We start from the raw sequence: 13,507 nt of genomic DNA, 5'->3' as shown, positions 1-13,507 counted from the left end.
CTAGTTTTGATTTATTTTTGCTTTGCAATTGCATATTTGATTGATATTGCATGTTGAAACAACCACGGAGACTGTTAGAATATCCAAATGTTAAGTTGTGTGTAGTTCATTTTCCTGTTCAATTTATAAAATTTTGTGTAGTTCATTTTTGTATTTGCAGCTGAGAAGGCTTGCTATGCTGCAGGAGATCCCATAACAGCTCTGAAGGAATACATGACTGCAAACAATCTGGCCAGTGAAGTGGAGTTGAAGGCTATAGAGAACAATCTGGCCAGTGAAACAAAATGAACTTCATTAACTTCTAGGAAGTTTTTACAACAAGTTACATCTGATAAAGCATAAAAGAAAATCCTAGTACAAATTATCTAGGAGACTGTCTCTGCTCTTTGAGAATCCTAACATCTTTTACGATCTGAGTCAACTGAGACTACATCTACACCTGCCTGACCTCCCCATCCTCTCCAAAATGGAAGTCATGGAAAGCATCTAAGCATACAAATTTGGTGTCTCAGGAGTTGCATGTGATGGACCTCCAACCTCTAAGTGGTCGAGCTAGAATAGTTTCCTCCTCATCCAACCGAACCTCCTGAACCTCCTCCTCATCATCATCTTCATCCTAATCTTGAACCTCATCTTGAGTTTGGATTGTTACCTCCTCATCCTCGTATAATCTCTTCTAGTGGCATAGGAATAGTACTCTGACCTCCACCCCTACACCACTTCTGACCCTAGATGTTTTTCCTCGTGGTGGTTTGATGGAAATCTGAAAAGACAAAGATAAGATTTGGGGAAGAAGGGCATTTTAGTAATTTTTTTTGGAAAAGTTTGATTTCGATGGAAACTGTGATTGAAGCATGTTTCTAAACATCTCTAAGCATGATTCTAACCAAGGCAGAAAGCCCAAGTGCTGTTGGATTTTGGAATTTCTGATTTTTGAGCCTATGATTGATTGTTTGAAGGCTATATTGATGATTTTGAACCTAATTAGAGTTGTCCCAACTTTGGATACAATTGGACATTAACGAAGCCTCGATTTTCGATGTTTTTGATTCCTTCCGATTTTTGCAGAATGGTTAATTTGAGGAATCGCACTGTTGGTACGGGCAGGATTGAGAATGAAGACATACTGCGCGAAACCATACTTGATGGTGGCAATGATCAGCAGATTCCACTAATTGGTGAAACGTCTACTTAACCACCTAGTGCTCCGCTGGTAAATAGTTTCGGGATATTGCCAACATCATGGACAATATCATGCAGCAACAAGCTACGCAGTTTAATCAGATGATGACAGGTTTTATGACTTTACATAATGAAACCCGTACTACTGCTAATGGAAACCTTGACACCGCTGTCCCTAATGCAGAAAGGCTAGCAGGAACTCCCCACACCCGACTGATGGAGAGTTTTCAGAAATTGCAAGTGCCTACTTTTACTGGTGTTACAAAGGACACACTGTTTCGAACAAGTGGCTGCGAGAATTAGAGAAGGCTTTCCGCCATCTGCAGTGCTTTGAAGCCCAAAAGATCATGTTTGCCGAACAGAAGCTCCAGCATGAAGCCAATGCCTGGTGGACTTCCACTCGTTCGATTTTAAAAGAATTACATGCTTGTGTGGTTATTTGGGAAATTTTTAAAGAGGCGTTCTGTAAGAACTATTTTCCAGAGGCAGTAAAAGATGCGAAGGAAGCCGAGTTCATGGCTCTAGTTCAAGGATCCCTGTCGGTGTTAGACTACCAACAGAAATTTGAGGAGACAGTTCTTCTTTGGCCCAGATTTAACGATTCGGGTTGAAAATGGACACCCCTTAAGTAATTCGTAGGTTAGGCAACGAAAAAGAAAGAACCCTTCTTGAACGGGTTACATCTTGAAGTTGGGTTTTAGGGTTTTATTTAATTAAGAAAAAGAGTGTTACACACTTACACCGGAGAAGAACCGAACCCCACCTCAATGGCTTAATCCCAATTCCCAACTGCCAGGCGGTGTTTACTAGGACCAGCTTCCTAGATTTCTCCGCCGTTAGGTTTCTCTTCTCTCTCTATATTTTCTTCAGCTTCATCTTCTTTGTTCTTGCTCATCTGCTCCTTGCAAAAGTTGTTCGATCTTCTCAGAGCAGTCTTCCATCCCCATTCCATTCAAAGAGAGCACAATCAGATTTAGCAGGGAAAGGAAGAAAGATAAGAGCTAGGAGTGGATCTCTGCAACAACTGCAATGTCTTCAGCTTTAACGGCCATGAAGATCCTCCAGCCACCCCCTCTCCCCACGACCGCCACCAGATCCTCAGAAACCCCCTTTTTAGAACCCTTCAAATCCAACTCATCCTTCCTCGGTTCAACCCACAAACTCCGATTCAATTCCCTCAGGCCCTCTTCCTATACTCCACGTCGATCTGCCGTTTTTGCCGTCTCCGACCTCAAGGAGAAGAAGCTCAAATCCAACTCGACTCTCGCCAATCTGGTACTATTCTCTTATCTTGCTCATAGGAAGCACATTCTAAATTTGTTTCTCCGAACCTCCCTGGTTTCTCTTCTTGCTTTTTCAATAATTTCTTGTGGATCTGCAAACCCTACCCTAATTCTAAAATACTTTAATTCTTTCTTTTTTGATTTTGAATTTTTTTTGTTTTTCCTTTCTTGCAGCTGATCACCAAGGAGGAGGGTCTGGAGCTTTACGAAGACATGGTTCTGGGTAGAGCTTTCGAGGACATGTCAGCTCAGATGTACTACAGAGGTAAAATGTTCGGCTTCGTTCATCTCTACAACGGCCAGGAAGCCGTGTCGACGGGATTCATAAAGCTCTTGAAGAAGGAGGATTCCGTCTGCAGTACATATCGCGATCACGTTCACGCCCTAAGCAAAGGTGTCCCTGCGCGTTCGGTGATGAGTGAACTCTACGGCAAGGCCACTGGGTGCTGTCGAGGCCAAGGTGGTTCTATGCATATGTTCTCCAAGGAGCATAACCTTCTTGGTGGCTTTGCCTTCATTGGCGAAGGAATCCCGGTCGCCACAGGGGCTGCTTTCAGTTCCAAGTATAGGAGGGAGGTTCTAAAAGAGGCTGACTGCGATCATGTTACCTTGGCCTTCTTCGGTGATGGAACCTGTAACAATGGGCAGTTCTTCGAGTGCTTGAACATGGCGGCCTTGTGGAAGTTGCCTATTGTTTTTGTCGTCGAGAATAATTTGTGGGCGATTGGGATGTCGCACCTGAGGGCTACTTCAGATCCTGAGATATGGAAGAAGGGGCCTGCTTTTGGGATGCCCGGGGTTCATGTCGATGGAATGGATGTTTTGAAGGTGAGGGAAGTGGCCAAGGAGGCCATCAACAGGGCTCGAAGAGGCGAAGGACCCACTTTGGTAGAGTGCGAGACCTATAGATTTAGAGGACACTCGTTGGCTGATCCCGATGAGCTCCGCGACCCTGGTGAGCTTCTTTCTTATTCTCTAATGCTATGATCTTTTCTTCCATGCATGCTATGATGTCACCAGCATAATCCAGTTTTGGATACTAAATATTTTGTGTCCCTGTTCGTTTGTTATATGGTTGAACTTGATGGGGATTTGTGCTTCAAAATTGGCAATACGATTCATTTTCCTTTGTTCTTTTAGGAAGCTTTTATTCTCCTAAATGCGAAGTTACTGGTGTGAGGCTATTATGACCCAAAGTGATTGGTGTATCGATGGCTTGCTTGCATTTCATTTTAATTGAAGTAGCTATTTTTCAGTTGGATTGTGGGTTGTTTGGTGTATTTATGGATGCTTGCTTGAGTTTCAACTGAAATAGTTAATTTTCAGAAATATGTTGGTTGGAGGTTTGCCGATTGGAGCCTTTTCTGTTCCTTTGTACAACCACAAGAAATCCACACAGCCACCCTTTACAATTTGTTCTTTATTTATTTCCTCAAGGTTTTGTTCTATTTCCTTAATGGAAGTTTTAAAAAATAAAAAGTCACACTACACCGTTGCATACGTTGTTTTCTGGTGTTTTCAGACCTTGTTTGCTTGCTTCTTGGACAAATCTTCTTGGCATTCACTAAGAGTCTTTGAGATCTATATTGAATCTGCTGTTGTGGACTTTGTTGTTTGTTTAATCCTTTGAGTTATACCAGAACATATCATAGTAAAGTAACGCCATGCCCTTTTGGCCCAACTGACATTTTTGAGATACCAAAATTCACTCGAACATTGCATGTTTTTCTTTGAGTTTTGCTCCAGAATAATCAAAATTTTAATGAATCAGTGGATTTTCAGACCAAAATGACTGAGATACAGTATTATTGTTCATTAGGAAGACCATATCATTTCAGTCATACCAAAATTCTGGAAATTCTATAGATTTTGATGAAATTTCATTCAGTTTTTTAACATTGGAAGATATCATTTGTGGCTTCATATGATCTTATGATCCAACTTCTTGTATCTTATTGTTCCCTGCCTCCCCAAGTTAATAGATAATTCTTTTTCCACTGTTGAAGTTTTATGTTTTGAAAGTTCAAGATTAACTGCAAATGCCATTTGGGTATTCTTTACATCCAGTTGGAGAGTGTATGTTTGAATACTAGTTGATAATTAGATTCCATGCTGGAGGACTGTATATTCTTGAACAGGATATTTTAACACCTTCGGGTTCTTTCCAGATTCTTCATTGCTACTGAAGACGTGTTGGAGTTGCAACCACTACATTCAGTTTGCATTTGTTAGGATTTAATATGGTAGAGCATCTTAAGTTAGAGCAACATAATAGTCCTCTGTCATCCATGTGGATTGTGGTCTAAGATTTAAAACATTTGCCTCATGCTGTGCTCCAATCTATATTTGACAAGCAAGGTTGGAAACCATTAGGTGAAACTCTTAATTTGGGAATTCATAATGTGTGTCCCATAAATAACTATAGTTGGAAACCACAATGACTGGTACTAATTTACCACAGGAAAAAAAAAATGACTGGTACTAATATTATCAGGCAGGATGGAATTTATCATCGTTGGTCTTCAGGTCTTCACAGCTGAAGTTCTCTTTCATAGATTGAATTTAAAATTAAGGAATTTCCCTCTTTAGTTCTTATAGAAGATGCTGGAACTTGTGTTTCTGTAAATGCTAATATGGATCTAATTGTTACCACAGCATTTCAGTTCAACAATGGATGTCTTTGGCATATTGTTTAAGTTGCTTGATCGAGCGGAGTCTTATATTATTTTGATTATCCTTGCAAGTTGGATGATGGATTCTTTTGTTTATCTGGAACTCTAATTTTGATTTATTTTTGCTTTGCAATTGCATATTTGATGGATATTGCATGTTGAAACAACTGCGGAGACTGTCTGAAGATCCAAATGTTAAGCTGTGTAGTTCATTTTCCTGTTCAATTCATAAGAATTTGTGGATGATCCCTTTCTCAACCTCTGTATTTGCAGCTGAGAAGGCTCGCTATGCTGCAAGAGATCCCATAACAGCTCTGAAGAAATACATGACTGCGAACAATCTGGCCAGTGAAGCGGAGTTGAAGGCCATAGAGAAGAAGATTGATGAGTTGATAGAGGAAGCAGTGGAGTTTGCAGATGCGAGCCCTCCCCCACCTCGCAGCCAATTGCTGGAGAATGTGTTTGCTGACCCAAAGGGTTTTGGAATTGGCCCTGATGGGAAGTACAGATGCGAGGATCCTAAATTCACAGAAGGCACTGCTCAGGTGTAAAGAGTTCAGTTGTCACTCTTTCATACACATTTACGATGACCTTAGTGATGGATATTCCAGTAGTTCAAAGCTCAAATTTTCGGTTCTGAGTAGGCTCTCCTTACATCAGTTGGTTCTCTTGTTAAATTTTTCTGCTCTACGAATATATATATATTATATATATATTTTTTTCGCTCATATTTGTTAGTTCCAGACTTCCAGTCCTGGCTGCTGTTCTGACGAATGAGCCAAAAGGCTCTGAGTCAAGGGGTTGGGGAATCTTGATTTTCGTGAGTGACAGAATGATGGTGGGAGGATTGGGGAAATATCTGTTGATGTGATGTAGCATCTTCCTATGTGTCTGGGTCTAATGACTTACAATCTATAAAGTCAAGTCGCTTTTAACAAATTTGTTTTTTATGTAAGTGAACGTCGTGAATTGTCAATTCTACAGATGCCATGGAAACCTAATAAATCACTCCTGTGGTTCATTGGAGCAAATGAAGAACTGAGTTTCAACATCTCATGTGATTTTGTATTATTATAAATTGAGTGTGTAAACACCGAACAGTTTGTTACTCGTCTCTAGTTGTCTCCCATGTCCGGATGACCTGTCCTTCACGTACAGGATTGTTCTGGAATTCCTTTTGTCCTGCAAATTCATCTATTAAGCTTTGATTATCAAAGTAAAAACTCTTCAGTTCTTTTGCCGTATTATTTATGACGGTCTGTCTATGCCGAATTAACCGAGCAATTGAAAAATGCAATGTCATTTTAACTATAGGCTTTATTTGGTATCATTTTGATCTTTTATTTTATTTTCGTCTATTTTTTTCAAAAATCAATGCTGAAAATAATTTTCTTTTCTTTTATATTAAAACATAAAAATCGTGCGGCTTTCTTTGAAATAGAATCATTTTCTAACTTCCAAAGTTGTGTGGGAATCCGAATTCAATTAGTAAAACTGCTATTCAAATCTGAATCAACAAGAAATTTAGAGAAGACATCCGAATTTGAATTCATAAGTTTATCTGATATTCGATAATAATCTGATCAATAAACCATCCAATTATTGACTGGTGATTGTTATTTATTTATTTTCTATTTCCGATTTCCAATTTCCAATTTCCGAGTCCGATTATTAACCCCTTTTCTAGAAAAAGTATTTAGTACTTTACTCTAGCGGAATCCGACTATCATCCCTTTGAGAAAAAAAATGTTGAATACTTTACTGTATCTGGATAAATTTTTATTCGGATATTAATCGAACCAATAAGCAATTATTCGAATTCGAATCGGGTTGCTTAGCGGACAGACACGGATATTTTCCAGTAAGAAAAATTCCGAATACAAATACAAATTCGGAGGTGGATTTCGGCTATCCATTTACAGGTTTAGGAAAAATGTGTCCGAATCTTTCCAAGGGACACCCAACATTAAATTCCAGCTTAACACCTTCTCCTCCTTTTCCATCAGCCAAGAGTTTCTGATTTTCATTCTAATTATCAATATTAATCCGGATACACTTGGAGCTTTCTCAAACTTTTAGAGTAAAAAGAGCTTCCCCTGTTTACATGTTGTCAACATATTTATGATGTTTTTGTATATATATATATATATATATTTTGTGACGAATTTTAAATGGAAATTAGTTTTATAAATGACACCAAGTAACACTACTGTGAAATCCATGGCTATCAGGTTACACAGCCCGAGTGTGTGGTCCTGCACTAAATGGGGAGGGGGTGGTGAAACATCAAAGAGGGGAAACCATGCGGAATTTTTCTCATTTTCTTTTTCATATAACATTTATCAATGTTTTAACAAAAAAAATAAACATTTATCAATCCTATACTTCATAATTGACTGTTGACTAGAAATCATCTTGCTCTTCGTTAGGTTTCAAAAATAAAATGTCAGAGGATCAATAGGAGTAGCGGTAAGATAGTCGTCACGGGAATGTCGCGATGCAAAAGGTAAAGGTTTGATTTGGTCCAAACAAAGCATCTTGATTTTTCAAGGATTGGTTATATGGGGGACTTCAATTTTAACGTCCGATTCTCCCAAAAGAAACGCCTTCAAAGAAATATTCAAAGGGATTGGCGAAATTCAATGCTGAGATACAGCAGCCCACGTTTTGCTTACCAGAAGAAAAATACAAGGAAACCCAGTTTAGGCTTTTTTCCCTAGTTATCATTTTTCATTCTTATCAATATAAATTAGTCTTCTTACCCAGAAAAACAAATATTAGACTTTGACCTTTTTGTTATCATCTTTTATTCTTATTTTCTTTGATTGATTAGTTTGGTTAAAGATTGGAGACAATAGACATGAACTTGGATCCCAACTTGAATGTAAATCCCTAAGAGTAGCAACAGATGGGAGAAAATGAGAACATTGCCTTGGAACTAGAACAAAGCTTGGAAAATTGGAATCATGAACTGTGATAGAGAGAATATGAGATGAAGATAGGCCAATACCTTCAAAAACGTTGTTAAACTAATTAAACATATCCAGACCAAACCCATTTTTCATGCAATAATCAAACCTCATTTTCTACGAGTTCCTTTTCAACCAAACATGGTTACATATACGTAACTAGATTTCCATCTCCGACTTTAGAGAGTCAAAACTACAAAACACAATTCTTACCCCCAAAAAAAAAAATGTATAGCAACTAGCAAGCTAAAGATTGCATAAACTAGACCGGTGAATCATGGATGGCCAACTAAAGAGAAGGGAAAATTGAACCCGCCCATTATTCTCTTATTCAAATGGCATTGCATTGTACCCTTTCGTCCTTGGCTGGCAACATCTGTTTCTTACTTTCTGCAGAATACAAAGATATACTTCCTACTGTGGGCTAAAGCTAACCGTACATCTCCTCCCCAAACCCATATTGCATGGGTGTGATAAATTCTTGGGAATGTTTCATCTTTCTTTTGGTTGAATTGAAGAACAAAAAATGCATCTGCGATCCAATCCATCCCAGCATTGGCAACATTTATGCCACAGATTGGCGTTCACCCACCAGTGGCAGCATCCACCGCAGCTTCTTCTCTTGGGCGAGCAAGGCAGGGATCACAACCTCCTTCCTATGTTTGCAAACCGTCTGGCTACTCCAAATATAACTGCCTTGGTCAATAAGCCCCTGTCAAGACTACAAGCAAGTATGACAGCCCCACCTACAACCAGGAGCTTGGGGATGTTCTTTCCCTTTGGTTTCTCATCAGCCGAATTCAGGTTTTCAACATCTGAAGAACCATTGTTGGTCTCTAACGATCTCAGGTACTCAACCTTGACCTTGGTGTTGACCTGTGCCATGAATGCACATCGGGAGATTGGTTCCCCTGATGCCCTACTTTTCTGGTAGGCACGGAAGCCTGGTTCAATCTTCTTCACAGCTCCCCACATACCCTGTCGGACACCAAGCTTTGCAATTTCCCATGGAATGCCCATGTCTTCATGATGGAAGAGTAGCACCTCACAGGCAGTCAGCTGGCCACTTCCTCTCTGTGATTCCACTGGTTCACATACACCACAGGAACAATTTAGTATTATTTTTATTTACTTTGGAGGGTGGGTATTTCCAGAAAGAGTGATAATTTATTCAAACTAAGAACGAAACACACCAAGCATAGTCACTGAAAAGGAAGGCAGAATATGGGAGGATAGACAACATTATTTAAACATCGATCATTGCCCCTCCTCCAAGAAGACGGTCACCAAAATTTACCAATCTTCACATGCCAACACAGATCCTTTTCATTGGTTTACTAAAATGAAATCAATTGTTAATGATTGGAAGGTTAAAATTTGGAGTGTTTTCCAATACTGTTCTGTAAGTAGTTAGAATCAGACAAAGGTCCAACTCTTTGGGTCATTAATAAAAAGAATTGCTCTCCACAGAATGTACCAGGTTGCAGAGGTGGTCATCTGATCATCCAGATTGCCAACCACAGCATTTCCATGATAGTAGCACTGGTTTTCTTTCAAAAGCATTTCTCATCTCTATTCTATGTACTGTAGATAATCTGTTCAATAAAAACAAAAAACTGTCCACAAAGTACTTGATTCTTAAACATCGATAAACAGTGATATGCAATTAATGAACATCCAAAAAGTTTCAATTTAAACTTAAGGGTTTAGTTCAGTGTGGAGGTCTGTTGGGCCTCAAAAACTTGTGCACATGTAGTCTCCATCATTATCTAAAATATTTGTTGATTTTGATCCACTACATAATGCCATCTATCAAGATGATGCTCGAAAATTGTCACAAAAACTCTTGCAGTTCTATAAAACAAAGATCATTAAAAACAGGCGGAAATGCCAGGCATGGCACAACAGTTAATATCATGGAAACAGGCTATCAAATCAGACATATGACCATAACTCCCCCAACACCCAGAAAAAAAGGGAATATGATATGCATATGTACCAAAAAAGAAAGAGGAAAAAGGCCATGCAGGGGGAACCCCTGCCAGCTGCAAGATAGTAATCATCTCATCCTCTAGAGAAAAAAAAGCAAGAGAAGTTGCAAAAAAAATCCTAATCAATCTATCTCATTCTAATAATGAACCAAAGACTACATATACAAGGAAAGCTAAGGAAAAGGCAATGATAGGATTCAGAAACTTCTAGAAGAGCTAACATAATACCATCTACCTAACCAAGGTCAACATGAAAATATAAGAGAAAAAAATAAGAGAAGAAAAATGGTGATTTGATGTACCAGCTCGAATGCACCAACTTGAATAGTAAAGGTCAACACGTCTTGGTTTGTTACGTTTTGGCACAGAAGCATAGGGTACACCCTGAAACAGAAAGGAAGATGAAATACAATTAGGTCAAAGAAAATTCTTTCGCTTCTCTTTTTTCATCTTTATGGAAAGGTGAACTAACAAGGTTTATTCACTATATGGTTTATAGACAGATTTTTACAGAAATAATGAATGAGCAATAACCTTTGCAAGAAAGCCTAATTCAACCTATTAAAAAAGAACCATAAGACACTGACCAACAAGGTGAGACACATAAAAGGACACTAGAAAACGTGAACATCCCAGAGAAAGAAAAAGGAACCTGCTAACCTCAAAAGAAAGGTAAAAACTCTCTGGGTTTTTCTGAGTAGTAACCCCTAACTCTTAGAACAGGAATGTAAAAAAATGTATGGTGTTTAAAGAGACCATCAGACAGCCCTACCCAAGAAAATAAATATGTCAACTGGGACAATTTAAATGCATTTACCAGAAGAAGAAAAAAGGGCAATATAAATGCACATGGAATTCCATGTACTGAACGTTCCTCTACCCCAAGAGACCAGGACGAAAATTATATTTGGCATTATTTCTTGAAGCTGAAACAAATGGAAATAGAAGAGCATGCAGATTGATCTGAAATAGCATTTACTTTCAACAGTAAAATTTCTATTTTGGAGAGGTTCTGCAACACTTCTATACCACTACTAGAGCAAATCGACTAACATAAACCATGGTCAATGTATCAGTAAAAGTTGGCAAAACTGAATTAGGTCAAATATCTTAACAGTCTAAACTCCATTACCTTTGTGACACAGTAATATGCTCTTCCCGATTCCCAAATTCTGCGTCCTATGGTGTATTCTCGATCACTACAGAAGAAAGGGAACTGTATAACACAAGAAATATAGAGCATGAGCAGATGCAATCAAGTCAAGTCATCACCAAGTACACAAGAGTGAATCTTCTTACCTTGCGTACCCAGTGAACTACCATAGTTCCCGTGGTGGGGCACTCCTCCAGTGTGGCAGAATGTATAAGCATGTCATCCCAATTTTGTCGGAATTCATCATCCCAGAAGAAGTCCCTCACCAACTCTGGTGTAGCATCTTCAAAAACTGTTCTGCTGCGATATTGTGGAGGGCCACTCTAGCGAATTGAATGAAGCACGATGAAGAGAAGGTCAGAGAAGAGAAAATCGATGACATGCCGCTACATTTTCTCTATTGGAATGAAATAAAACAATATCAAAGGAGGAAAAAGTGGAAAACCACCTCGGGGTCTCTCCGCCAAGCTTGATAGGTCATATTAGGAGTTGTACGATCCATCATCTGTATCCATGCTGGACCTCCGTCTTTCACCTCAACAAGCTGAAACAGATGTTTTAAATCCTCACCCGTCACGGCAACAGATTTTTCATCTTCCAACTGTGAAGAACTAAATCACCAGAATTCAAAAGCAATCAGTGCCTGGGTGTGGAGGAATATATAATACAATATAGGGGAAGATTTTAATCCCATATCTACCTAACTTTCTTAATCTTCTTGTACATGTGTATTGTGTAGTAATACAAGTTTCAGGAGTAATTGACAATTGTCTTGTTCTACCAAGTTTCAAATCTGACCAGAGGACAGATGAAAGGATGTAACATACCTACAGATGGAACTTGCAGCTGCCGGCGCAGAAGTTTCCTCCTGCTCCACTCCATCGTGAGAGATCCACGAAATGCAACTGGGCAACTGGGGCTTCAAGGAATTGAAGCTTTTCGGTATGGAATCAAAACCAAACGAAGACGACGATAACAATGAAGAGGGATTTAACACCGAACAATCTAGCTTACTTCTTCTCAAAGTAGCCCATTTTGGCTTCCAACCCCATCCGATTACAAGACCCACAAGAAACGCAACCAACAGAGGACCCAAAAGCATCACCAGCTCCATGAAAACGTCCCAAATTGTGGGTTCTTGTAAGATATCGCACAAGGCCGAATTCAACGCCACCAAAGTTAACAAGAAGAAATGAGAGAGGGGAAAAGGAGAGAGAAACTATGGGCAAAAGCAACAGCGGAAATACTCTAAAATGAAAAGAAAAGAAAGAAAGAAAGAAAAAGAAGGGAAAGCCCGGATTGAATCGATAGTAGTTTGGGCGATAAAAAAGAGTAATAAGAGCAGGTAAAAATTCTAAAACCCTAAGAACAAAATTAGCTTCTGAAATCTAGTCTAGATGAGAAAAACGCGAAAGAAAAATAAGCAAAGATAAGGTAGAAGTTTAGACGACGAACAAAAAGAAGGAGAGAGAGAGAGAGAGAAAAGAGAGAGGATATTTACGTCGTTTTGGATAAGAATCCAGAGAGAAGCGGCAGGCATAGAGGAGTATAAATAGGATTGCCGTTGGGCCTCGTTCTCACCTCACTTTGCTTCCGCCCAAAAACATCGCTGTATTTGGCGGAGAATAACGACAATCAAAGCCAAAACCTCCCAAACTTGCACAAAAAAAAGCTGATCTTTTTCGTTCGGAAAGTACATACACAGAAGAGAGAGAGAGATCAATACACAAACAAGTAGAATCAGGATAACAACTTCCCGGTTGCCTGCTCCGTTCTTTCCTTGTTCAGCTTCTTCCTCTTCCCGTTGCTCTTCTTCTTCTTGAAGCTGCAGATTTATGGTTATTATATATACCACCATACCAGGAAAACCAGCAATTGACAATCAATGTGTTAAGTAAATTAATGCTTGGTGGGTTCTCGTTTTTCACGTTCGCTGACGAAACGAAAATTTGGAAATTTTCCTTCCTTCCTTCCTTCCTTCCTTCCTTCCTTCCTTTTGTAACTCGGCACCGCGGCTCGTGTGAGCATTGGTCAGTGGATTGGATGGATGACTGGGATATTTGAGTTGTGACTTTCAACCACCCATTAGCATTTAATCCCGTTTAACCGTCACTAATTCCATGTGAGGCTTATTTACCAAAATACTCAATCTGATACTTTTATATATATATATTATTAATTTATTATTATTGTAAGTGTGTTAAAAGACTCAAAACTATAGTATTGTGACCACTGATGATAAAGCGAAAAATATTCA

At 39.1% G+C, this 13,507-nt stretch overlaps 2 protein-coding genes across 2 annotated transcripts; one reads left to right on the top strand and one right to left on the bottom strand.

The window, feature by feature from the left end:
- The first annotated feature begins 1,924 nt into the window (after positions 1 to 1,924).
- On the top strand, positions 1,925 to 6,363 carry LOC149030296 (pyruvate dehydrogenase E1 alpha). Its single transcript, XM_089142572.1, has 3 exons — positions 1,925 to 2,457; positions 2,640 to 3,420; positions 5,411 to 6,363. Exons 1-3 carry the CDS (start codon positions 2,212 to 2,214, stop codon positions 5,686 to 5,688), a joined length of 1,305 nt encoding a protein of 434 aa, XP_088998698.1. The 5' UTR covers positions 1,925 to 2,211; the 3' UTR covers positions 5,689 to 6,363.
- Positions 6,364 to 8,069: 1,706 nt separating this feature from the next.
- Positions 8,070 to 13,223, bottom strand: CP5 (Polyketide cyclase/dehydrase and lipid transport superfamily protein). The gene is made up of 6 exons (XM_089142571.1): positions 12,078 to 13,223; positions 11,699 to 11,861; positions 11,397 to 11,573; positions 11,230 to 11,313; positions 10,400 to 10,481; positions 8,070 to 9,191 (listed from the first exon to the last, which is right to left on the bottom strand). The coding sequence occupies exons 1-6, from the start codon at positions 12,362 to 12,364 to the stop codon at positions 8,749 to 8,751; spliced, it is 1,236 nt and encodes a 411-aa protein (XP_088998697.1). The 5' UTR covers positions 12,365 to 13,223; the 3' UTR covers positions 8,070 to 8,748.
- Between the last annotated feature and the right edge of the window lie 284 nt (positions 13,224 to 13,507).

The sequence above is a fragment of the Hakea prostrata genome, chromosome 1 (genome assembly GCF_041222555.1).
Source record: "Hakea prostrata isolate BN-2017 chromosome 1, UWA_Hpros_2, whole genome shotgun sequence".
Classification (NCBI taxonomy): Eukaryota; Viridiplantae; Streptophyta; class Magnoliopsida; order Proteales; family Proteaceae; genus Hakea; species Hakea prostrata.
Note: the sequence above shows the minus strand (reverse complement) of the source record. Positions and strands in the feature narration are given on the sequence as shown.

What these genes read in the sequence shown, in the direction of transcription:
- LOC149030296 (XM_089142572.1), top strand. Translation starts at nt 2,212, where the DNA reads ATGTCTTCAGCTTTAACGGCCATGAAGATCCTCCAGCCACCCCCTCTC. An exon ending in ACTCGACTCTCGCCAATCTG is followed by an intron (nt 2,458 to 2,639) that starts GTACTATTCTCT and finishes CCTTTCTTGCAG; the next exon opens with CTGATCACCAAGGAGGAGGG. An exon ending in CGATGAGCTCCGCGACCCTG is followed by an intron (nt 3,421 to 5,410) that starts GTGAGCTTCTTT and finishes CTGTATTTGCAG; the next exon opens with CTGAGAAGGCTCGCTATGCT.
- CP5 (XM_089142571.1), bottom strand. Translation starts at nt 12,364, where the DNA reads ATGGAGCTGGTGATGCTTTTGGGTCCTCTGTTGGTTGCGTTTCTTGTG. An exon ending in GCTGCAAGTTCCATCTGTAG is followed by an intron (nt 11,862 to 12,077) that starts GTATGTTACATC and finishes CTGGTGATTTAG; the next exon opens with TTCTTCACAGTTGGAAGATG. An exon ending in CATATTACTGTGTCACAAAG is followed by an intron (nt 10,482 to 11,229) that starts GTAATGGAGTTT and finishes TTTCTGTTTCAG; the next exon opens with GGTGTACCCTATGCTTCTGT.